This window comes from Chiloscyllium plagiosum, unplaced genomic scaffold (assembly GCF_037043375.1).
Source record: "Chiloscyllium plagiosum isolate Xiang-an unplaced genomic scaffold, Cpla_swu_hap1 HiC_scaffold_15, whole genome shotgun sequence".
NCBI lineage: Eukaryota > Metazoa > Chordata > Chondrichthyes > Orectolobiformes > Hemiscylliidae > Chiloscyllium > Chiloscyllium plagiosum.
In genome coordinates, this window is record NW_028270153.1 from 35,698,179 (window position 1) to 35,725,647 (window position 27,469).

General features: G+C 38.5%; 1 protein-coding gene across 1 annotated transcript in view; it reads right to left on the reverse strand.

Moving 5' to 3' along the window:
* Positions 1-1,158: 1,158 nt before the first annotated feature.
* LOC122560127 (sterile alpha motif domain-containing protein 10-like) overlaps positions 1,159-27,469 on the reverse strand; it is a 115,680-nt gene continuing 89,369 nt past the window's right edge. Inside the window, exon 5 of the mRNA XM_043710400.2 lies at positions 1,159-11,018. Within this exon, the coding sequence (XP_043566335.1) occupies positions 10,996-11,018 (23 nt within the window). The 3' untranslated portion in view covers positions 1,159-10,995. The remainder of the gene's footprint in view (positions 11,019-27,469) is intronic.

The window sequence follows — 27,469 nt, forward strand, 5'->3', positions numbered from 1 at the left end:
TCAGCCTCTCCCCATAGCTCAAACCTTCTACCTTGGCAACATCCTTGGAAATCTTTTTTGAACCCTTACAAATTTCACAACATCCTTCCTATAGGTTTACTACTGTCAATAGTTTAGTAGTGCTTTGTGAAATACTGGCATGCTTTTTCCATGTTCATGGTACTATATATGTTTATCATTGTTGGTATTTTGCTCTTGACTTTGGAAACACTCACTGATCTGTAGCTTCACCTTCAACTTTGAGACTGCTCCCATTTAACAGGTTACAAACAACTAACATTTACTCTTAACTCTTGGATCATCTGAACAATGTGCCACAGAGTTGACTTAACTGTGAAGTAAAAAGCGAATGAATGATAAATTAAGTTACAAAAGTAGTGCATGTATAACAATAAAATTAGAAGCTCTATTTGCTGTTGTATCATGGCATAGATTCCAGACCAGTCTTTAACTTTCAGATAGTTACATGACATTGTGACATGTAATTCCCAATATAAAAGTGACCATCTCGCCTTTTGTCACTCTCTCTATGTAATGGAGTTAATGTAGTGTGTTCATTCACACAAAGCTACACATAATGTTGCTCTGTGTGTAATGTATAGTAATATCAGTAACCACAGAACACAGACTATGTAAGTGTGATATTATAGCTGTGTAAGTAGTATTGTTAATAAACCTCAAGACATCTGTCCTGTCAAGAACTTAGCTTTAATAATGTTACATGTTCTAGCATTTAAAAACCAGAAAGTGTATAATTTAAATCAACCAGTTTTAATAAATTATTATAGATATCTACAGCAGACAAAATTATTTAAATATGTTGCATCTCTTTAATTTGAGTTTATTCAGTTACAGTTTTCAAAGCAATGTGAACTTTGCAGAAGAACTATATGGTAAAATGTTGTTACTGTAAACATCAGAACTAAATCTGATGAAAATAAAAAATGACTGTGTAAATGATGCATTTGTATCATGATATAAGGCAAATATGTGACATCATGAATATCAACATATACTTTTTTCACGACCATTGTAATCTGCAGAATTCTAGAGAGCAATTATGATGTCACATAATTGCTGGTATAAACCCCATTCAACACACACAGCTTTTTAGAACTGTCATATTTTCCCTATGTACGCCTAAAAATGATAGTTTGACATCACCCTATGTCTCATCAAAGATGGTAGGACCAAAAGAAAACGTTATTGCCATTTACAGCACTTTTGACATCACTTTAAAGAAACTTTCCTTACATCCCCAACTAATGATAAAATATAGCATTGTTATTAATCAGCAGTCTCAAGAAGGAGTAAAGTTTGCCTTGTACCTCATGAATAAAAAACAAAAGAGAGTTGGTATCAATGTTTTAAAGTACGTCTGGAAGATTTAATGCATCTATAAATGGTATAATAAAACACAATATATTTTCCAAATATTACATTGATTTGAAGCATAAATTTTACAAATCAAAAGTCTTGACACAAAGCATTCCAGAATAAGACTGTATATCTGCAAACTACAAAATCCTGCTGACATCCCCTTCATTAACTTTACACCCACTATTCAAATTCTTGATACATGCTTCCATTGCACAAAGCACTAACTCACAATTACCACCTTGATATTGGTACTATATTTCTATAATGATACCATATATACAAGACAGTTTAGTTTAAAAGTAAAACAGAAAAAAAATCATTTAAAGAGCATTTTACAATCCTACATTTTTACAAGAATGATTTTGTAATTAAATTGCCATGGGCTCCAGTTAGCCAAGAGGCAGGTCGTCATCACTTCCTCAAAAGCAATTAATGATGGACAATAAATACTGGCTCAGCCAGCAATGGTAATACCCCATAAACAACTGCATTAATGAACTATCTGCTGTAGTTTGCTTTGGTAAATGTAAGAGAAAACAGCTTCGTGTTTTCTTCCTCTCCTGAAATCATCCCTATGGTTTTGAAATGTGCACTTTCATTGTATTTTGGAGGACAGAAAAACCAATTCAAATGCAGCCATATTAGTGAGCATTCAACTATGTCTCAGTTAATTTAACTAGTACAAGGTGGCACAGTGGCTATCACTGCTGTCTCACAGCACCAGGGTCCCAGGTTCAATTCCAGCCTCAGGTGACTGTGTGGAGTTTGCACATTTTCCCTGTGTCTGCGTGGGTTTTCCTCTGGGTGCTCTTGTTTCCTCCCACAGTCCAAAGATGTGCATGCTAGGTGAACTGGCCATGTTAAATTGCCCATAGTGTTAGATGTATTACTCAGAGGTAAATGGGTCTGGGTGGGTTACTCTTCAGAGGGTCGGTGTGGACTTGTTGGGCTGAAAGGCCTGTTTCCACACTGTCGGGAATCTAATCTAAATATCAGTGAAATAGCTCCACAGAGGCTAGGATCCCATCACCAAGTCACCCTTTATTTAAACGTGGAGAACTCTTGACACTGACAAGCTCCCTCAGCGCAGCTCTCAAAGTGAACATGCCTGACACTCCTGTTTTTTATCTTACTCACCCATTTTTCTAATCAACCTATGCATTGAAGTTATTACACACATCTGGAGTAGGTAGGACTTGAACACAGGCCTTTCTGGTCTAGTGGCAGGGACACCATCATTGCACTGCAGCGAGGGCTCTCAGATTGGACCAGGTTAACAGCCCCACTCTGGGAACTCATATTCTATGAGTTCCACCTGGCTGACCTTGTTACAATCACTACAGTTAGCATGTTCTTTAATCAAATTGTAAAGTGTACACTGCTGAGATAAATGATTCAAAATGTTACAACAATTTGCATTTAACTGTGAAATGTTGCATTTCCAGATACACATTTATTGTTTTGTAAAAAGTCAAATTCAACCATTTACAGATCACTCGCCAAATATGATAAAGTATTCGTTTGTCTGACAGTTATTTTGACAAAGGAAAAAAGGCTTATCTTTAAATGACAGTGTAGATTTCCAAATCCCAGGAGAAATTATTTGATTCTGTGCTTTTAAAAGGTAGTCTGACTCTAGATTTTTCATTATCTCCTAATAAATGTATCTTTTGTGCGCATAATTTTATAATGATGTTCCATTGTTTGTATATGTTAATAAGCCTTTATGAAATTGTAAACTAATTTCTGATTTTTCTACAAATAGTGCATCAAAGATATTTTCCCCACATCTTTTCCTAAAATAATAAGATTTATTTCTTCCATTAACTACCAATATGTAATTTAATAGCCAATATTACCTACTGTGAATACGTTCTGTAATGTGATTTTGAATAGTGCCAATGAGCTATATTGAATGCCTGAGAATTCTAAGGAAATATAATATTCATTACAAAGTCCAACTTCATATCATATCAATGCTAATTCCATTTTGTCGATAATATGAAAATCCTTACAAGTCACAGAAAGACTACAGAAATAATTATCAGAACTTTCTGGCTGTACTGGGGGGATGAGAAGTGGCAAGCAGGCTGCATTTTGAAAATGACCCTTTGGGTTAGCCAACCAGTGTATTACCATCTCCTGAGAATGTAGCTACAGGCAGGTGAGGAATAGAAGCCTGCAACAATGGTAGTTAATTAGTGCCTATTACTGGCAAGGTTAGGGTCATTACTGGCAATTTGCTGGTAGCACGTGGGCTCCAAATTGTGGGTGAAAACAGGCAGGGCCTTGAATATGGCTTCCAGGTTGCAGGCTGGGAATGGCCTGCATATTCTACGTAAGTCCTAATTTTTTCCCCATCACTTTGAACCATGTCTGCCACAGGTCCACAACTGCAGAGAATCCTCTATATAGGTACAAACATCTGCATGAAGTGTTGGTGTCACAGTGGTGAACTGATTCCTAATTTACACTCTCTGTTCAATTTTGGGCATGTAATGTTAGTTCTGTGGCTAGGCAGTCGGTTTGCAATGCAGAATAACACCAATAGTATGGATTCAGATCCTGCAGCAGTGAAAGTTATTAATAACCATAAAGTTCCTGCCTTCACAACATTGCATGAGGTATACTGACCCTCAGGATAAACCATCACCACTCGTCTCTCTGTAAAGAGATAATAGGACTATGGTTACCCCTCTGCAATGTTGGCCAGGGAGTTGTGGCCACAAATAATGTATCTGCCTCTTCAGAGGGCACCTTCACCTTGAGCTATTTTCACATTCTCCTACTTGCTGTAGCGACACCCAGCTCTCCAAATGGGTCTGCTAACAGTGTAAAACAACAAATTCTCCCATTGATTTGGTAGGGTGTGTCTCTCATCCACTGTATTTAATTGGCAGTATTCCCAGAATTAGATGCTTAATTGACCATCTCCAGTGAAATGGTACACGTGGTGGTTGGGCATCTCCAGCAGTGTCAATCATGCTTTTTCTCCCAACCTTTGAAAATCTATAAATATGGTAAAACTCTCAAACTCTTTAATAATGCATCAACTACTGGTTCAAGCTGAAGGAGATTGTGTCCTTACACCATTTTTTCCTCCTTTGTTTAAAAATGTTTTCATCCAGTGTCACTTCTATTTCTTATTTCTATCTTAAATTCTCTATCATATTTGCTTCCTGCCTTGTTGTATTTTCATTTTTTATTGGGAAAGTTTAACTCATAGTTTATTTCCTTATTTTATCTTTGCTTCATTTTTGTTGATTCTGCATAAGAATGAATAATTTCAACTATTTGAAAGCTTCCCAGCATTCAGCGCTCCCGCACTGAACAATGAGAAGATGCCATGCTACACTGGGTGGTGGGAAATATGTAGTACTCATTTAGACAGGGTATTAGGAGGGGATTATGCCAAGACCATGTAACCTGTGCAGCTAGGTTCTTGTAGCTGCAGTTACAATAACTGTTGATGATACATGATGATGTAAAGTAGCAATACATTTATGAATGTGAACTTGTACTGGCAATGAAGTGTTACCGGAACCTGCTGTATGCCATCAGAAGTGTTTCAAAGTGGAGCTCCTGGCTGGCAGTATTTGACCTGGTGCTGGATTGTGTTATAAAATTGGTACCAGTGCCAGGAATCCTTGGAGATCACAGCAGTGTTGAGCAAACAACAGTGAAGGCAGGGCACCACAAAGGCATGGTTGACAGGTAATGAGGTGAGCTGCTGAGACTAGCATGAGAAAACATGCTAGGGCTCACAGAGAGAAACTTTCCATGAAATTGACACTGAGCTGATTGCTGGTCAATTTCAGCCCACTGCATCGGTTAATGAAGCACTTCTCACTGATCTTTTTGTCAACCACTTGCTGTTCAAAAACTATAAACCATACAATATCTGTGAAATAAAGACTAGATTTACAGTGTTTGGTATAAATTTGGGGTTGTAGTCAAACAGATGGAAGCAGAATAAGGGCAGAGGATGGTGCCAACTTCTGCATCTGCCAAACTTCCATTTACAGTTGAAGCATTTGGTTCAGCCATGGAAATGTAAAGAAGGTTATAATGACATGGTTTCATTAAACAGATAATTTTCTGCAATGGTGGCCTCATTTACGTGTGTTTTGATCATGGTAAGCGTTGCTGTGCACCTATGGTCAAATATAAAACTGATGTTCAGAATTCTTTGGCAACATCTCACAGCATGCTCAAAGAAATAATTCTTTTTAATCACTGCTATTTAAATCTTTTCTTTTTTTCTGTTTCTATCTATTCTATTAACTGCCTTTGTGGCAGTTAATATCAAGCAAGATTTTCTACAGTTCAAAGTAACTGGAATGGGTCAAATGTTATAGTAGAGAGTGTGTTGCTGGAAAAGCACAACAGGTCAGGCAGCATCCGAGGAGCAGGAGAGTCGACGTTTGGGGGCCAGAGCCCTTCATCAGGAATAAGGCTGGGAGCTTCGGGGTGGAGAGATAAATATTCCTTCCATCAATAGCTACATTTGAATGAGAAAAGGTAATACAATTTTGCTACTTTGCAAGCAGCAGCTTATCAGAAATTAAACTCATGCTGGTTTCCCTGGTAGTTGTCTTTATTTGAGGAAATTCATATGGGGAAGGCTTTGATGATATCTTGATGATCACAGTTATCCCTTACAGTCTTAACTGATGGCATATATGTACTTTCCTTAGTTCTTAAGTGAGCAGCATTATTATGAGATCCTTTTATCCACTAGTCAACTTCATTAGAGAAACAATATATTGTAGAATGTACACAGATCTCTCTAGGATATTCTTATGGTATACTCTTCTGAGGATCCCAGGATTTTATTTGTGTGCTACATGCTTTGCCTCAGAGGGTGAAGATCCTTTCAGGAACAATTTAATTATTCCAAGAGAAGTAGCAGTTTTAAGAGCATAAGGACAACATATTCCTTGCTGCAAGAGGGATTGTACAATCTGATATCGGAGACCAATTCTCTGCCAGATTTGGCCACTACGGGAAGACTTCAATTATATTTTTACCTTTCCCATCACAATTATGCCAAGATATACAGACATTTGTCCTTGCCCGTAATTCACATGGCCTCCATCATGTTAGCTCACCAGATTTCAAATTTCTCCCTGAAGAAGGGCTTATGCCCGAAACGTCGATTCTCCTGTTCCCTGGATGCTGCCTGACCTGCTGCGCCTTTCCAGCAACACATTTCCAGCTCTGATCTCCAGCATCTGCAGACCTCACTTTCTCCTCAAAGATTTCAAATTTAGCCAAGAAAGTAACTTCCACATGTAAATTTGGATTGCTGCTCTAATTTTACCCCTTTTTTTTTATTTTGGAATGATGACAGTACATCTACTGATGTAATTGTATACTGTTTAAGATTATACACAATCTATTGTTCCTCCTCAGGGTTATATGACTTGCAGTGGAAGCATTTTGTTTTTTGATTGATTAAAAATATCTGAATACCTTAATAGGTAGAGCAAAGTAACCCTTCAATCAGGATATCCAAATGAAGCTCATTATGTTTAGCCCTTGAAATTCAGATTTACAAATATTTATTTATTCACTCGTTTATCCTGTTTAAATTTTCCAGAACTGTGACAAAAAAAAGATTTTATTGTTTGCAGTGAATCCTCTATTGGATTTGTTTTTCGTAGATACAGTTGACACAAGGGTAATACTTTCTATGCCAAGATGTAGAAATACATCCAAAAAGGCTGATATGCACAGCTCAGAGTAAGGCAAAGTTATGACAGGAAGGCATTGATATATATGGATTGATTGCTGCCATCATGTTTGAACAGTGACCAAGCCTTTGTTTTAGTTTGTATTAATCAAATAAATGGTTTCAAATTCAAACACAACCATTTTGTGGGAATACTGAAAACAATTTTTGGTAACTCCATTTGTGTAAGTAAAGATTTCTAAATTCTGTAACTACCAACTCTAGTTATAAGTGATATATTTTTAATGACATCTGTTCTATATTTTGGAGTTTTGGTGGTAAATTATGAAGGCAGCAGTCGGTTGGGAGCTATCAAGATTGTGAGTCTAGATTCAGGAATTCATTGAGAAAGGAGCTGCACATGAAATAAGCAATTGCATTTCAAGTTCATTTTCAAATTGATCCTTATCTCAGGAAGGGCATCTTTTTGGTTAAGACGGTTCAAAATGCCTAGAAAACCTTGTAATTACAATAATTACATTGTTTTCTCTGTGTACTGTTCAACTAAGTTAATTGCATTTATCATGTGCTTTCCAGTCTGAGCTGTCGTCTCATATCAGTTTTTTATTGCATGTGTGATACAAAGTGGACAATATCAGATTGGCTGCTTCTTGAAGGAGTACCTGATGCTTATTTCCATTGTAGTCAATGGAAAATGTGTTATCACAGAATCACAGAAGTTGGATGATGCAGAAGGAAGCCACTCAGTCCATCATCCCGATAATGGCTCTTCAAATGAACATCATTACCTAGTGAAATCTCCTCCAATTTCCCAAAGTCCTTGCACATTGCTTTAATGCAGATAATCATCCAATATTCTCTTGAATGCCTCAATTGAACCTGCTTCAACAACACTTCCAAGTAGCACACTTCATAGCCTAGCTACTCACTGAATGGATTTTTTCTCGATCTCATATCACCCTTGCTTCTTTTGCAAATGATTTTAAATATATGCTATCTCATTCTTCCTCTTTACAAGCGTGAACAGTTTTCTCTCTGTGTACTCTATACAGCCACTTTGAAAACCTCAACATATCTCCTCCTAGCCTTCATCTTTCCAAGTAGCACAGTCACAAATTCTTCATTCTATACTCCTTAATGAAGATTTTCATCTCTGTAACCATTGTGTAAAAGCTTCTGCATTCTCTCTGACATCTTTCCTATAAGTGGCACCCAGAACTTTACAGTACTCTAAATGAGGTCTAACAAGTATCATTTACAAGTTCAAAATCACTCCCTTGTTCTTGTAATCCATGCCTCTATTAATACAGCCAAGGTTACTGCATAGTTTGCTTTGTGCTCTTTCTAACTGCTCTGCCATCTTCAATGATCTGAATACATAATTATCCAGGTCCCTCTGCTTCAGCATCCCCTTGAGAATTGTATCTTCTATTTATGTTAATTTTCAATGTTCCTCTTACCAAAATTCATCACCTCATGCTTCTATGTCGGCAGCTAATCCAATACCACCCATTGTAAGTCACTGGCTGAGATACATTTTGACAGCAGATTCTTTTGCCTACTGATGATATAGAGATGATTTGTATTGCATATCTACACTTAACAAAATGCAAATTCAGCAAGGTTGTCATCAGAATAGGCAGGAGCATGTTTCACAGCTCCAACTTGCATTCTAATCTAGTAAAGCTGTGTTTTGACAGCTCAGCCTCTCATCCTGAAGAACTAAACTATGAGCAATTTTGTGCTGTGTACTCAGAGGCATGGTGAAATTGGGTTAGATTCCTAAATTAATTTGAAAAATAGTTCTTAACACAGAGAGAAGGTTTTTGTCTTGTCACAAAAGGTGGGATTTGAAGCTGCTCTGACGAGTATAAGCAAGTACACTGAATTGGCTACCATTCATGTTAATTATAAGATAAGGATGCTGTCCTCAGGGGTTTCTTCTTTATTAATCTTAAACTGTTATAATTATTATCTTTAATGCTTTTAAAATTTGAATCTGGGCAAAAGGCAACAGCTAACTCTTATGATGTTACTCAATCTCTTGAAAATGTTAGTTTTATGAGTTTTAAAAATTTATTCCACTTCAATTTGTTTGAATTCCAATGCAGGATACCGCAGCAGGGTTAGCAGGAAGAGAATGATGTATAGTGAGCTATACTTATAGAATATAGTATGTAAAGTTTAACACAAAAAATGCATATTAAACATCACTTAAACAAGTTTGGCGGGATGCTAATATCGACAGGAGCATACTTCTTGAACTCTGTTTAAAGAACAGCAGAAAATCACGAGAATTCTATGAAAGTCCTAAAAGGTTATACAGCATGATCAGATAAAGGTTGGTTCTTTGATCTCAACAAGGAGTCATGTTTGCAGGGCGTGATATGGGAGTCCCAACTCCAACCAGCACTCTCTTTAAATGTGACTGTGCTTCTGAGTGTGATCATGGATTTACCACTAACTGCATTTAAAATCAATTGTTTCGATGGACCTTGTCCATTTCAAGCAATGCTATTGTCAATAGTACACAGTGAATGGTATTTGTTTTAATAGCGTTCATTGACTATTATGGTGCATAATAATTTTCAAGAGTTACCCTTCTAAGCAGCACAAGCTATACTACAGGTTTAGCTACTATTTAAATCTTTTTTCACAAATAACTTGCAGTAATGAGTAAAATATAAGAATTACAAATCTATACCGGCAGCATCTCAGTCACAAGTGCATGCCTACAGTACAACTGTCCAGAGCTACTTTTGGATTTTTTTTTCTTTTGTATAATGAAAAACAAGCATAATATACAGCCAGAGACAACTGTAAAAAATATCAGACATTTCACAAAATGAGTCTCTATTGAATTGATTTCTTAAAAGTGCTCAAATTGGGCTGGAAACTGAAACAGGGAATTCCTTTTATTTTGCTAAAGTTTCCCAATGCACAACCTGTTCTGAAAATATTTGCATTGCCACACCAGTGACTTGAATAAAAATGTTCACACATAAAGATCACTCTTCATCTGTATTCGCATACCATGCTAATGTGTCAATAGAACATCTATTTGTTTGTGAAGAAATCTTATCCAATCAATGAAAACAGTTTATTCAATTATAAAATTCTTACTTTTCTTTAAATATTTTAATCTTTAATTTCTATTAAGACATATAGTCATGTTGCCTCTGGATTGATACTTCATTTCATACATCCACATGGGCTAAATAGCCTATTCCTGTTCCATTGGAGGAATAATTGTACTTCAGTTAACCATAATGTTATAGTTCAACCTAAACTACTGTAATTTTATTTGGATTCAAATGAAAGAGGTAATTAGGTAAATGCAGCTGCAAATAAATTCTTATTTTAATTTAGTATTAAGTATGAGATTTTTCATTCCAGAAATTCATTTCACTAGTCAGTGTTTTATATTTATCAACAGATAAAGATGCAGGGGTAAATTGAAATCACTTGCTTAACATTGTTAATTAAGGTGAAGCCTGGAGCAGCCCGAAAGGGTCTAACCCATACATATCAAGAATACTTACATTTCTTGGTATTGCAATATTAATGATAAGTTCCCTGCTATTTTCTAGTGTTACAACAAATTAATAAAATCAATAGGTGTAGAATGAAGTAGCAATATAGTAAATTGTAGCACCATTCAATCACTGTTATCACTTGACTTAATTTTTTTACTTGATTTACAAAATTATAAAAGAAAGATTTTAGTGTTTTTTTTAGCCTGAAAGCTGATTAAGTAGATTACCACAGAGCTTAGAATTTCAGCTTAGACTGAGTTCCTCTGCTGCAGAATGACTACATTAATTCACTGCAGGATTCGTGTCATATCTACATTCCATGGATTCATCCCAGTGGTATAGGAGGTCCACTCTGTCACAGCAAACTGCCAAAGGAGATGTCAGCTAGGAGCCATTATCAAATGAAGCTGAAAAGAAAGAAACAGAGAATGAATGAACCTGACAGCAATAAAGTGAATATTTCTACTTACTCCTTGTATTTGTTCAGTAAGTGTGTAATTTGCTGAACAGGAAATCAGTTGCATGTTGTGATATGTCTACTGAGGCACATAATTGGCCACACTTCAACACCTATCGCACTTTTCTTCCATTCATCTCCTGCTTCTTTCTCACTACTGAAAGATTTCTGTTGAAGTATGGTTTTAAAAATATTTGGAGCTCTCCCAATGACTTTTGTTCAAGGTGCAAACCTGGATCGATTATTTGCAGGCCATCTGACCTTGGGAGTGCACCATGACAAGACTAATCCTTTTCTCACTGATAGCAATCAAAAGTGGAAATCTTAGTGGGCCCTAATGTAACATTATTTGTACCAGTTCTGGTGCGATAACTTAATTCTGCAGATTGGGAATCAACCCACATCTGGCAAAGCAATTATTTACTTGGTTATCAAACATGGAGTTTATGGATCCCAATGTCTTTGTGATTACTTGGCCTTAGATCTGGTTAAGGAATTAGCAAGATTATGTGGTCACATAGGAAAGGAAATTTTGCTTTTCATTCAGTAAAACTTGCAGGAGAAGAAATAAATAACATTAACTGAGCTTTTTAAAACATTAATATTCAATATCACAATTTCTCTCTACAGAGAACAGAGAGAGAAAGCTTCAGTGCTTTCATTTGTATTCAGCATATTCTGAAATGACTAATCTCAGACTAACACAGTCACACATCCACTTTCACAACTCACAATAACAAGTCATCATTAGTATTCTTAATATATAGTCACTAACTTGCTGCTAAGCACTTCCTTTCCCTTCCATTTTAATATTTAACTTTAAAGTCTGTGAAAGAATCAAGAAGAAGTAACCATTAATAAAGGGCAAATGTGGGGAAATTGAATTACAGCTGTACATTTTACAGCTATCGACTGAATCTTCTGTTCAATTGGCTAGGTCTAAGTTGCACCAAATGCTTTGGACGGCTTGTTGCCTCAATAATTTGGATACAGAACTGGCTTAAAGGTAGAAGACGGAGGGTGGTGGTGGATGGTTGCTTTTCAGACTGGAGGCTTGTGACCAGTGCTGTTCCACAAGGATCATTGCTGGATCCACTGCTTTTTGTCATTTATATAAATAACTTGGACGCGAACATAGGAGGTATAGTTAGTAAGTTTGCAGATGACACCAAAATTGGAGGTATATTGGACAGTGAAGAAGGATATCTCAGAGTACAATGGGATCTTGATCAGATGGGCCAATGGGCTGAGGAGTGGCGGATAGAGTTTAATTTAGATAAATGCAAGATGCTGCATTTTGGAAAGGGAAATCAAAGCAGGACTGATACACTTAATGGTAAGGTCCTGGGGAGTGTTGCTGGACAAAGAGACTTTGGAGTGCAGTTTCATAGTTCCTTGAAAGTGGAGTCGCAGGTCGATAGCATAGTGAAAAAGGCATTTGGTATGCTTTCCTTTTTGGACAGAGCATTGAGTATAGGAGTTAGGAAACCATGTTGCGGTTGTACAGGACATTGGTTATGCTACTGTTGGATTATTGCTTGCAATTTTGGTCTCCTTCCTATCGGAAAGATGTTGTGAAACTTGAAAGTGTTCAGAAAAGACTTACAAGGATGTTGCCAGGGTTGGAGGATTTGAGCTACAGGGAGAGGCTGAAAAGGTTGGGACTGTTTTCCCGGGAGCATCAGAGGCTGAGGCATGACCTTACAGAGGTTTATGAAATCTGAGGGGCATGGATAGGGCAAATAGACAAGGTTTTTTTCCCTGGGGTGGGAGAGTGCAGAGCTAGAAGTCATAGGTTTAGGGTGGGAGGGGAGAAAGTTGCCAAGGGGCAACTTTTTCATGCAGAGGTTGGTGCATGTATGGAATGAGCTGGCAGAGGAAGTGGTGGAGGCTGGTAAAATTACAACATTTGAAAAACACATGGATGGGTATATAAATAGGAAGGGTTTAGAGGGATATGAGTCAAGTGCTGGCAAATGAGACTACATTATTTCAAGATATCTGGTCAGCATGGATGAGTTGGACCAAAAAGGACTAGGACTCGAGAGGTTAACTCAGATTTCTCTTCACAGATGCTGCCAGACCTGCTGAGCTTTTCCAGCAATTTCTGTTTTTATTTCTGATTTACAGCATTCACAGTTCTTTCGGTTTCTCTGGTATCTCTGACCAAGGAGAAAAACCCAAAAAGACAAGCATAGCAATGCAAACCAAGGATGCTATAAGAATCCAGGTAGGTTCAGAGTGAGAAAATGCCGTGAGAGCAAGCATAGAGTTCAGAGAAGCAGCCTGGTCTAGTCCATAAGCTGGGTGCATGTCACGAGCATACAATGTCCTTGTTGCTTCATTACAATGATAGTTGCTGGGCAGCTCAAGATATCGCATTAAAGTGCTGAAGCATCCTGTAAGTAGATCAGAGATGTGCCATTAGGTGTACTAGAGCCTAGCACATGGTAGATGAAATGTCCACAGATTGGGGTGTGTGAGGCTCGTTTGACGAGATGGTAAGATGGGGGGCTGAATATTAATGAGGTGAGTTGTGCTTTTAACAAGACATTGAGCAAGCATTAATCCAAATAAATTGGCATCTTACTGCTGCCTAGAGAGAATCTTAACATACTGCTTGTGAAAAGCATAAAAAAAGGAACAAGATAATCTGGATGTCAAGATGGGCCTTGCCAGATTTGTCATTGGTTTCTGCCTCACATCTTGCCATATCCCACATTGCTCAAACCCCTACCAGATTCTACATTTTGTGTGACAGGTCCTCTGAAAGCAGTGAATATCTGGGATATCATTATCAGGATTACACAAGAGTTTGAAAGAACTATTCCAGTTCTAAAATGCACATGCAACCTCCATAGAAACCAGAAAATAATTACATTGAACTCTTGGCACACAACAGGACTAGGTCAGTTGGTAGGATACTTTGCAAAGAATAGTTGAAAGGATATCAGACCTGCCATGGAACCCAACTGTCCACCGACCTTTTAACATGCACACCTTCTAATGTGCTACTTTGCAATAACAGTGTTAATGTGAAAAATTGCCCTCTAGTCTCTCATTTTTCTGACCACTGCCTCAGGACCGTTGGTTCTGATCTTGGTAGGAAACATTGTGAATCAGATGTCAAATTTCTCTGTGCTTTCTGCGACTTCACTGCCCCATTATTCAGTATTGGTAGTGCCATAGCTGCAATAGCAGCAGGTGTTTTTGATGTTGTTCTAGATTCAGGCACGCAGACAGTTTTTCCATCTATCATTCCAACAATGAAATAAACAAGTTTTCTATGACTGCAGCATAATGATTAAGGGGGAAAAAAAGAATCTAGGTTCTGCAGCAGTCACTTAAATTCTTCCATTCCTGTTAGTTACCTCACATAAATGTTGCCAGTAAACATTTTCAGATTATTCAACTGGTTCACTATAAACCAAGCTGCAGCATCACTGACAAGAAAATTAGCATCTCCATAGAATAAAGACTATGGTTAACTTAATTATTAAAATCACAACTATTTCTGCTGTCCAATTAAACTCTTCAGAATTAAAGAACATAAAAGACTTAGTTCATTGCTATCTATTGTATTCATAGATCTGACTCATTTATACAAGCTACATAATTCTAATGAATTTCACTTGTCTGATATACCAGTAGCCAATCATTATGCCTTTAGCCTTCTGCAATAAGATTGCTTTTACACTTAGACAGAGAGATAGTCACATTGAGTGTGAAAATGAACAAGGGACAGAGACAAACAAGTGAGGGTGATGAAGTGAAAGACAGTGACAAGACAGAAAAAGATAAACACAAGCATGAGAGAGAGAGACCCGCAGTACAAGAACAAGAGACAGAGTGGTACAGAAAGATGGAGAAAAACAGAGAGATAAGATTTAGACACAGCATGGTAGAAGACAAGTGAGTGCGATGAATAATTAGGTTTGAGTTAATTTTACAAGAGTTCAGTCGAAGGCAGTCTCGATCAGAGAATCATGTGTTGAGGCCAGAATTCATTATTTATGCTTTTTTTTCATTTATTGATTTTTATATTGTCTCACGATATCTTGTTTTCTTATGCTCAATTTGTTTGAAAGACTGGTTTTAAAAGTTCACACTGTCATGCATATTGGCAACACAGGCATGAAAACCCAAAAGCAGAATAATGGAAGTAATATTATCAGCTGTGAAGCCACCGGATTGACACAAAGTCCAATATAATTTGTGCTTCAATCCAAAATACCCTGCAGAAATCCCCAGCCTGAATCTTGCAATAAGTGACAAAGCAATAACACTCACCACTAACCCTGAAGGAAAAGCATACAAAGATCAAACAATCTTTATGGTATGGATTTATTTTTTCCCAAAATCAATTTGAATTTGTTGCCATGTTTATGATTTGGAGACACTGGTGTTGGACTGGGGTGTACAAAGTTAAAAATCATACAACACCAGGTTATAGTCAAACAGGTTTATTTGGAAGCACTAGCTTGGCGTTGTGTGATTTTGAACTCTGCCATGTTTTGGAATCTTCAGACACCCAGTAACAGTAGTGTCATCAAGTATTATTAGCAACCAATCAAATTGAAGTATTCTGATTGACAGCACAGCAGGAGCATATTAAGAGTGGTAAATCTGGCCAGATGCTTGGCCATTTGCTTCAGATATAAAAAAAAGAATTACAGATTCTGGAAATCAGAAACAGAAACAGAAATTATTGGAAAAACTCAGGAGGTATGGCAGCATCTGCGGAAAAGAAAGCAGAGGTGTCACTGGACCTGAAATGTTAACTCTGCTTTCTCTGCTTAGAGGCTGCCAGGCCTGCCGAGTTTATTCAGCAATTGACGTCATTGTTTATAAAATATTTTGTGTCATATTTAAAATAAACAACTCATTTGCATTAAAAGTTTCAAACAAATGGAAAAATAGCTTTATAAATGATAGTATTGCAAATAATCTTAATATTAAATCTGAGCTTAAAATGAAGTTAAAGCACAAAATGGGCACAGACACTCTTGAACCTAATATGTCATGTGATGTTATTCTTCCAAAAGATTCAGAATTGTCGCTAGTATGCAACAGATACAATGCCTACTCTACCATTTCAAGAAACTCCAATGTCCATGGCAGATTTCCTTTCATAACACCTGGAGCATCCACATGTTGAAGATACTGCTCAGTGAAAGTACATTCAAATCCTGGAAAAATGTAAACTTATAGCGTTTTACTGTCTTGCTATTGTTACGACACAGTTCCGGTTGGAATTCCATGCCTCTAGGAATTCTCATGCATGTCTCTGTTTGGCTTGTCCTAGGATGGATGTATTGTCCCAGTCGAAGTTGTCCTTCCTTATATTTATGCAAGAATACTAGTGAGAGCGTATCTATCAACAAACACATTGACTTGGACCCAATTTACCACCCCCTGAGAAAAAAGAACAGTAAATGACATCACTATAGAAAATGACATCACCACAGGACATGACATCGCCAACCCAAGGAAACCCAAACATATAAATAGAAAGCAGGAAACACCAGTAGTGCTTTGTCCAGAGGCTCACTGAAGATGTTACCTAGCATGGTGACGAAACATCTGAAAATGAACCTTGCAGTTCAGTGAGCAAACCTACATCCAGTTCTTTGCCTCTCACTTTTTAACAGATTACAGTGTGGGGTGAACCTTTTCTGTGTGGCTGGTTTAAATTAGCAGAGGGGTTTAATCCAGTGTTGTAACAATAGCAAGACTGTAAGATGCTATAAGTTTACATTTTTCCAGGATCTGAATGTATTTTCACTGAGTAGTATCTCCAACATGTGGATACTCCAGGTGTCATGAAAGGAAATCTGCCAAGGACAGAATAACATCACATGACATATTATGTTCAAAAGTGTCTGTGCCCATTTTGTGCTTTAATTTCATTTTAAGCTCAGATTTAATGTTAAGATTATTTGCAATACTATCATTATTTATAAAACTATTTTTCCATTTGTTTGAAACTTTTAATGCAAACGAGTTGTTTATTTTAGATATGGCACAAAATATTTTATAAACAACGATGGTAATTGCTGGAGAAACTCAGCAGGTCTCGCAGCCATCTCCAACACATTGTTCGTGACATACACATTAAATAGTTGTCAGGCCAGTACCAAACTCACAATGTCACTAACATTGATGGCAATTTAAAAAGGTTTTGAAATGTTTGGTGTAGTTAAAACTGGGGCTGTGGTTAGTATTGCTTTCAAATGGTTGAATGCGTCCAGGCATTGTTCTGTCCACTGAAACTTTATGTTTTTCTTCAGCAAATCGATTAACGGTGCTGCTACACTGCTGTAGTTTGGAACAAACTTTTGATACAATCCGCTTAGTCCCAGGAATTGAAGCATCTCTTTCTTCGAGGTTGGCTGTGGAAATTCCTCAATGGCCTTCATCTTTGCATTCTGTGGGGGTCAACCTTCCATGACCAATCTTATGTCCAAAGAACATTACCTCTGCTTTCGCAAATATAGTTTTGTTTATTACTGGTTTTGTTTCTCGAATCATTCAAAGAGCTCTGCCAAGTGTACCACGTGATCTTTCCAGGACTTACTAAAGATCACTACATCATCCAAATAGACTGCACAGTTTGTTAATACAGCTATAACTCTGTTCATCAGTCTTTGGAACATGGTGGGTGCATTCTTCATTCCAAAGGGCATCACTTTAAATTGATATAGCCCATTTGGGGTTACAAATGCAGAATTTCTTTCACCGTCTGTGATAAAGGTACCTGGCAGTAACCACACAGTAAGTCCAACTTGGTGATGTAATTGGCTTGTCCAACTTTCTTGATACAGTTTTCCAGTCGCAAGATTGGATGCGTTGAATTTTGTAACGGTGTTGACCTTCCAATAATGCATGCAAAATTGTTGAGTCCATCCGGTTTGAGAACTAGGATAATAGGCAAACTCCACTTGCTCTGGCTCGGTTCGATGGTATCCCCATTGAGTATGGCCTCCACCTCCTTCTGGACCTTTCTGGTTTTGAAAGGATTAAGTCAATAGGTGCATTGTTTAATCAGAGCAGTATCCCCTATATCTACTTCATGTACAATAGCATAAGTCTTCCCCATCTCATTCTTACATATGTCCTTATCCTGCAGTAACAAACTTTTCAACCACGTTCCATGCTCCTGACACAGATAGCTTACTAACCTATCCCACTCTGCAAGGACTTCTTCATTTTTTAACATATTTTGAGGCATCTCAAAGTCCACATCATCTGGATTTGATTCCTCACTCTGTGGGGCAGTAACTAACACCTGCTTCCCCAGTTCTTTCTCTCTTGTATAATACGGTTTCAACATGTTTACATGACATACCCGATACCGTTTTTTTTCTATCTGGCATCTTTACTAGATAGTACACCTGACTCAGCTTTTTCTTAATTTGTTCGGGAGCAATAAACCTGGCTTTGAAGGGATCTCCTATCACTGATGACAGTACTAACACATCATCCCCTTGGGAAAACATCTGAGTCTCAGAGCTTTTATCCGCCACCTGTTTCATTCTACGCTGTGCCCTCTTTACGTGCTGTTTAGCTAACTTGCCTACTCAATTTAGTCTCTTCCTCACCTCTGATACATAATCTAAGTGTGAGATCTCTGACTTTGGTCCTGTCAATCTTTCTTTAATCAATTTCAAAGGGCCTCTCACTTCATGCCCGAATATTAACTTGAAGGTAGTGAACGGAGTAGATTCATTTGGGGCATCTCTAATGGCAAACAACACAAATGGGATACCTTTATCCCAATCATTCGGGTAATCCTGACAGTATGCTGTCAACATGGTTTTCAAGCTCTGATGCCACATTTCTAAAGCTCCCTGGGATTCAGGATGATACACGTTGGATTTAAAGTGCTATATACCTAAGCTATCCATAACCTCCTTCAACAGCCTAGCAGTAAAATTTGACCCTTGGTCCAACTGATTCTCTATAGGTAGCCCATACTGTGTGAAGAAAACTACTAACTCCTCTCCTACCCTTTTTGCCTTGATACTCTGTAATGGAATTTCCTCCGGAACTCTGGTAGACACATCCATTATCATTAACAAGTACTGGTTCCCATTTTTAGTTCTTGGGAGGGGACCTATACAATCAATTATAATCCGCATGAAAAGTTCTTCAAATGTGTGAATTGGCAACAAAGGTGTTGGTTTTATTACCGCCTGTGGCTTACCAACCATTTGGCATGTATGACACTTATGGCCAAAGTTAACCACATCCTTGTGCATTCCAGGCAAATAAGAATGTTTTTGTTCCTTAGCCTGAGTCTTTTGTACCCCTATGTGACCTCCTACAGGTCGTTCATGTGCTACCCATAACACTTACTGTCTGTATGTTGCCAGCAACATAATCTGGTGCACTTCGGCCCATTTCTCCTCTGCACTAACCTGCCGTGGTCTCCATTTCTGTCTTAGGATTCTATCTTTCAGATAATAACTCTCTGGAATATTCTCTGCCTCCTTTTTTGGAGTACACATCCACATATATATCTTTTATTATCTTGCCTTGCTGTTCCAAGTCCCTTCGCCTTTCAGGGCTAAACACTTCTGTCTGATCCTCTGCCTGTTCAGATTTTTCCTGCACCATTAGTCAAACAGGGTGTCCGCTAAGTGAACCTCAACTCCTTCACCTTTGTCGTTAGTTTGTGTTTTGTGCTGTGACTTATGATAGTGGGATCTGGTTACCACACAGTCAAGGTAAATGTCAGCATATTTCTGTTAGTCTCTTCAGTTTCTTGGGCTTCTCCACAACAAGGAGTGTCACTCCCACATTGGACCCTGCCAAACCATTCCCAAGAACAAACTGGATTCCTGGAACTGACACTCCCAGTGTTGAGTTAGCACTCCAACTTGATCTTACATAGGAGAATGCCAAATTTCTGTCCATCTATCCCACAAATTACCACACTCTCTGGTAACAGACCAGAAACAGTGCATATTCGCTCATCCCTAACTATCAGCAACTGGTTAGATCGTGTATCTCTCAAAATGCTAACTTCCTGTCCTTCTTCCCCTTTTCTTTCTGAGTAAACTTTACGCACAGAGGCATATTCTTTATAGAGATCAGGTACTAACTCCATATCTAGCCCCTGCCTAGGCTGTACACTCTCCTGCAGCTCCTTGACTCTTCTTGGGGTTTCCTCTACAACCTTCAGTAATGCCACTAGCTTAGCTTCTTTTCCCACAGCGCCTTTCTTTAATGACCAGCACTATGACTTCACGTGTCCCACTTTACCACAGTGGAAACATCTGAGGCCTTTCACCTCCTTTCCAGCGACTTGGGCTTCTTTTTTAACCTGTGGTAAACTGTTATCGGTGTTCTCTACTCTTTCTTTCATTGTGTAGGATCTCCCCTTCTCCCAATTTCTATCCCTCACAGGATGAAATTCTGGCCAGAAGCTTGTCTTATGCACCAGCATGTATTCATCTGCTAATTCTGCAGCCCTTCTCACCGTCTGAACTTTCTGTTCCTCCATGTGAATTCTTATCATCTCCTCCAGCAGAATAATCTCGCTTAGAGCCTCATAGGTCCTATCTATCTTTAAAGCACGCACCCATCTATCAAAATGACTATGGTTTAATTCTTTTGAACTCAACAAAAGTCTGACCTGGTTCCTTCTTTATGTTTCTGATACCAATTCATAAGCACTTAAAATAGCCTGTTTAACATCTTCATAATCTCTTGACCCCTCATCTGACAGCACGGCAAATGCCTCACTAGCTCTGCCTAATAGTTTAGTCTAAACTGGCACTACTCATAAATCCTTGGACCATTCCATCTGCCTAGTCACTTTTTCAAATGAAATAAAGAAGGCTTCAACATCTTTCTCATCAAAATCTGGCAGAGTTTTGACATATTTGTATACATACCTTATCTTTTAATCTCTTTCCTGTAGACTTGACTTTGCTGACTAATTTGCAACTTCTCAAGTTCAAATTCTCTCTCTTTTTGTCTCTCCCTTTCTTCTCTCTCTTTCTCTCTCCCTTTATTCACTCTCTCTTTCTCTCTCCCTTTCTTCTCTCTCTCTTTGCTCAGCTAAAAACATTCTCTCTCTCTCTCACACAGCCTTTCTCTTTCCACTCTCTCTTTGTTCATCATCTAACTCCATTCTCCTCAATTGTATTTAAGTTTTCCTAGCTCTACTGCACTTGTCTGTTTCTCTGACACACCTAAGTGTTTGAGTAACTCCCTTATAATTTCAGCTTTACTTTTGTCCTTGGTTAAACCCAAATCTAACTTGTTTGCTAATTATAAAAGTATGGCCTTTTTTTCTTCTCAACTTTCTGAGCAGATTTGGGAATCATCTTCAAATCCCAGAACCTCTTCAGCAATTTTAAGAGCCATTTCTCTCATTTCTAATGTAATCAACCACAAGTCACTGAAATTAAACAAATTGTTTCACAAACATTTTATTTAAAGATGTAGGACACTAACCTGCAAGCTTTTAAATCTATTGGGATTTTTCATACCCCAAATCTATTCAAGTCTGTCCAAATCTCAGAATGGATCTCTAAACCTGTTCAAATCATGGACAAAAGCCCCCAAACTGTTATGACACAGGGTAAACCCCTCTGCTAAACCACTCAGGCGGCATGGTGGCTTAGTGGTTAGTACTGCTGCCTCACAGCGTCAGAGACCCGGGGTTGATTTCAGCCTTGGATAACTGACTGTGGAGTTTGCACATTCTCTCTGTGTCTGTATGGGTTTCCTCTGGGTGCTCCGGTTTCCTCCCACAATCCAAAGATCTGCAGGTTAGGTGAGTTGGCCATGCTAAATTGCCCATAGTGTTCAGAGTTGTGTAGCTTAAGAACATTAGACACGGGGAACTGTAGAGTACTGGGGTAGCAGAATGGGTCTGCTACTCTTCGGAGGTTCGGTGTGGACTTGTTGGGTTGAAGGGCCTGTTTCCACACTGTAGGGATTCTAATTCTAATTTAAACCAGCCATACAGAAAAGATTCACGCTGTGCTGTAATCTGTTAAAATTCGAGAGACAAAGAACTACCCAAATGGTCACTATTTAAAGTAAACCAAGGTTAACAACTTTATTCTTTAAGTCCAAAAGAGAATATTAAAACCAACAACTATTTACAACTCCTTTCCCTGAAACCTATTTTTTACCTCTTACTCCACAATATAGGTCCAATAAAAAATCCCAAATAAGATTTACAAACAAAAGAATCACGTTTCAAAACCAGTCAGCTTTACCAATTCTTCTTTGTAAATTCTCTCCAGGTCAGTCTTGATGTTCTGATGTGCACTCCCCACAGATAGGTACCTTTCAGAGAGCTTTTCAGCTAGCAGTCCACATTTGCTGGTCCCTGACAATTCTCTCTAAATGTTCAAAATGTCCGGTTTTATAACCCAAAACATTGGATCATTTCTTTGGTTTAATATTATTAAAATGCTAAATTCAAATTTGATTGGATTTTGGTATCTTGGGGCATAATTTAAACTGATTGGTTGAATTTGAATTTGGGGCAACCCAGCTGCTGCTATTTGTTTCGACCAAGTGTTACATTGTTACCTTGTTCAGGACTCTCTGTGCTTTGTCAGTCCTTGCAAGCTTTTCAAATCTCTTAAAGGTATAGTACACCTCCATACCTTCATAACACTATAACTGATGTGAACTGTGAGGACCAAAGCCATACAATTATGACATTTTCATGTTCAGCCCCTCATATAATGAGTTAATTGAACTCAGTGTAGCGCTTGGGTATGACAAGGAGTTTTAATACCTCAAGCTAAATTGAGTCCTGATCACCACTGATTTCCATTTCTGTCGATATTAGATAAGGGAGGGATAATGCTCAAATGTAGATTTTGATGTATCCTTTATACTTTTAACATAGAAAAGCCTTATATGTTGGCAGTGAAATCATGAAGAACTTTATTCATAATTAGTAATGGATGAAAACTCTTTCCCAAAAGGATATGAGTCAATTTAAATTTTCAAGACTCACATTAGTAGTGCTTGTTTTACTCGAGTGTCAAGGGATATTGTGCAAACGTTCACAAATAGGATTGAGTTACAGATCAGCCATGAATGGCTGTGCAAAAGGAACAGAATAACTTACTCCTCCTTCAATATTTTGATACAGTAATGATGCAGAGGTGCTGGTGTAGGACCAAGGTGGACCAAGTTAAAAATCAGACAACACCAGATTATAGTCCAACAAGTGTATTTAGAAGTACTAGCTTTTGGAGCACTGCTCCCTGGTCAGGTAGCTAGAGGGGCAGGATCATAAGATAGAATATATAGCACAAGATCATAGTGTCATACAACTGATACGATATATTGAACAAAACTAGATTACTGTTAAGTTTAGAATGGGTTGCAGATTTCGATTCATTAATATGTAAATCCCAGAACTTCTTTCAAGTTACATTCCTGAGATATGGTTTTATGAAAAAAGGTGACATTTGATGAGTTTTTTGAAGAAGAAACAAACAGGATTCATGAGGGCAGAGCGGCAGACGTGATCGATATGGACTTCAGTAGGATGTTTGACGAGGTTCCTCATGGGAGACTACTTGGCAAGGTTAGATCTCATGGAGTACAGGGAGAACTAGCCATTTGGATACAGAACTGGCTTGAAGACAGAAGACAGAGGGTGGTGGTGGAGGGTTGCTTTTCAGACCGGAGGCCTGTGACCAGTGGAGTGCCAAAAAGATTGGTGCTGGGTTCACTGCTTTTCATTATTTATATTAATGATTTGGATGTGAAAACAGGAGATATAGTTAGCAAGTTTGCAGGTGACATCAAAACTGGAGGAGTAGTGGACAGCGAAGAAGGTTACCTCAGATTACAACAGGATCTTGATCAGATGGGCCAATGGGCTGAGGAGTGCCAGATGGAGTTTAATTTAGATAAATGCGAGGTGCTGCATTTTGGAAATGCAAATCAGAGCAGGGCTTATACACTTAATGGTAAGGTCCTGGGGAGTGTTGCTGAACAAAGAGACCTTGGAGTGCAGGTTCATATTTCCTTGAAAGTAGCGTCACAGGTAGATAGGATAGTCAAGGCATTTGGTATGCTTTCCTTTATTGGTCAGAGCATTGATATAGAAGTTGTGAGATCATGTTGCGGCTGTACAGGACATTGGTTAGGACACTTTTGGAATATTGTGCAATTCTGGTCTCCTTCCTATCAGAAGGATGTTGTGAAACATGAAAGGGTTCAGAAAAGATTTACAAGGATGTTGCCAGGATTGGAGGATGTGAGCTGTACAGAGAGGCTGAATAGACTCGGGCTGTTTTCCTGGAGCATCGGAGGCTGAGGATGATCTTATAGAAGTTTATAAAATCATGAGGGGCATGGATAGGGTAAATAAACAAGGTCTTTTCCCTGGGATGGAGGAGTCCAGAACTAGAGGGCATATGTTTAGGGTGCGAGGGGAAATATATAAAAGGGACCTAAGGGACAACTTTTTCACACAGAGGGTGGTGCGTGTGTGGAATGAGCTGCCAGAGGAAATGGGAGTGGCTGGTATAATTACAGCACTTAAAAGGCATCAGGATGGGTATATGAATAGGAAGGCTTTAGAGGGATATGGGCCAAGATCTGGGAAATGGGACTAGATAAGGTTAGCATATCTGGTCGGGATGGACAAGTTGAACTGAAGGGTCTGTTCATGCTGTACGTCTCTCTGACTCTACAACTCTACCTCAGATCAGGCAATGCATTAAAGGCATGAGGTTAGAGTCTGTCTATATTCCAATCTTGAGTCAGACCGGTTCTCTTTCCTACAAAGTAGGAATTTTTAAAATGCTACATGGATTGACAGCCTGCAATGACTGCCTGCAGGTTGTGTGCTTTTTGAGCAAAATAGAATGTATCTGCAAATACAATTTCGCAAATGCAAATTCACCGCATAGACTTATATATGTGTGTGCATGCATGTGAAGGAGAGAAAGTGAGAGAGAGTGTGTGTGTGTGCGCGCGCACACGCATGCGTGCTTGTGTGTGAATTTGTGTGTAAGAGTGTCTCATGTCATGGGATCACCTGTAGTGTGACATGAACCCCAGGTGCCAGGTGAGGCCATCCTCCTGGGTACATGCTTGGCTATTCTGCATTGTTCCGTATCCCGAAGTCCGCCTTGGAGGACGGTCACCCGAAGATCCGAAGTCAAATTTCCCTGACAGCTGAAGTGTCAGGGATATATGGCCTCGGATCTTTGGGTGACTGTCCACCAAGGTGGACTTCAGGATATGTAGCAATGCAGAATGGCCGAGCTGTGGCTGATAGCCATATACCCATGAGAATGGCCTCACCTGGGACCTGGGGTTCATTTCACACTACAGGTGACCCTACTACACTATACATTCTCACAGACACACACACACAAGCACACATACACACACCCTTACATACTCACACTGACCCTCTCTCCTACACATGTTCTCTCTCATAACATACACCCCCCACACTCACACCCACGTGCCAAGAACGCGCACACACGCAAACACTCTCTCTCTCTCTCCCCCTCCCTCCCTCACATGCATGCACACACATATTTAAAACTATGTGGTGAATTTGCAATCGCAGAATTGTATTTGCAGATACATTCTATTTTGCTCAAAGAGCACAGAATCTGCAGGCACTCATTGTCGGCAGTCAATCAAGGTAACATTTTATAAATTCCTACTTTGGAAATAGAACCAGTCTAACTCAAGATTGGAATACAAACAAACTCTAACCTCACACCTTTAGTGCATTGTCTGAGCTGAGATATCATCTTTTCTTTAAAAAAAACCTTAACTTATCTCGGGAATGTGGCTTGAAAAAGGTTCTGGGATTTACATATTAATGAATCAAAACCTGCAACCCATTCCAAAACTGAAAGACTTAACAACAATCTAAGTTTGTTCAATATAGCGTATCAGTTGCATGATACTATGACATTGTGCTACAAATTCTGTGTCTTATGATCCTGCCCCACTAGCTATTTGACGAAGGACAACACTCCGACTATAGTCCAACACTGTTGGACTATAACCTGGAGTTGTGTGATATTTAATTTGATACAGTAAGTTCAGTTTTTCTGACCTGGAGATCTGCAAGCAGCTGACAGTCCACAAACCTTCTTCAGCATCACTAGTTATTCTTCATTTCACTTCAGGGTGAGTTTAAGTTAGAACAATTAGACCTTGTGCCCTTAATGGGACAGCAACTTTAAGCAGAATTTAGAGTGGAATGTGCATTATATGCTGCATAGTACTGTCATTATGAAAAAAGCAATTCTTCAAACATTCCTTGACGAATACCTTAGAGGATCCTTTTCTCAGTTTAAAATTCTGCAATAATGTTATCAATAACTCCAAATAAAAAATCAGAGAGGATTTCAAACTAACTCATCACATGGTGCTATTAAGTTTTAAATCCTAGGGATATTATTGTAAACTATGTTACATTAGCATCAGCGAGCTTTCAAATCAGCTTTCCACTGAAGTTTAGAAGAGGGTGGTGTTACCTAATTGAACTATCTAAGATTCTGAATGGTCTTGACAAGGTGGATGTGGGAAGAATATTTCCTCTTGGATCAGTTCAAAATTAGGAACCATTGTTTTCATTTAGGGGTCACCCTTTTAGGATAGAGATGAACAGAATTTTTTTTCTCTCAGATGATTGTAGTGTGACTCTGGAACTCTCACTTTAGAAGGTCGGGAAAATGGGGGCATTACATATTTTAAAGGAAGAGTTAGATAATTTTTTGTTCAGCAAAAGATTCAAAGAATATCAGGGGCAAATGTGTATGTGGAATTTGAAAGACAAACAGATCAGCCATGACTTTATTAAATGGCTGGACAGACTCGGGGTGCTTAATGGCTTGCTTCTGCCTTTATTTCATATTTCATTGATTATATAATCCTTTTGAACACTAGCAAAACTTCATCAAACTCGGATTTAAAATTATTAATTGAGCGAGTATTCATTTCTTTCAGTGGGACAAGTTTCCAAATGCCTACAAACTTTTGCATGGAGTAGTCTTTCCTATTAGCTCTTCTGGATGGTTTGCTGCTGATTATCAGTTTATGAGACCTTGGGCAGAATCTTCCTGTCCCAAAAGGAATCAGGGAAGATGGTGGGAGATGATTACTGGGCTGGTTCACATAAGAAAGTTCCCTAGACTAGCCATTATTGGGTAAAGGGGTCTAAATATTTTTCCACAAATATAATTTTGTATTTAATTAGGGTCTACAGTTTAAATTGTAAAGTTCCCAGCTAAAAGCAAGGTCGTAACAGGGACTATGTTAATGGAATTATAGTTGAGATGAGTTAAGTAAAAAAACAACTGAAATTGTTTTTTCAGTAATTGGGTTAGATAGTGCTTTTGAGTTAATTAGAATACATGAAGGATGACAGGA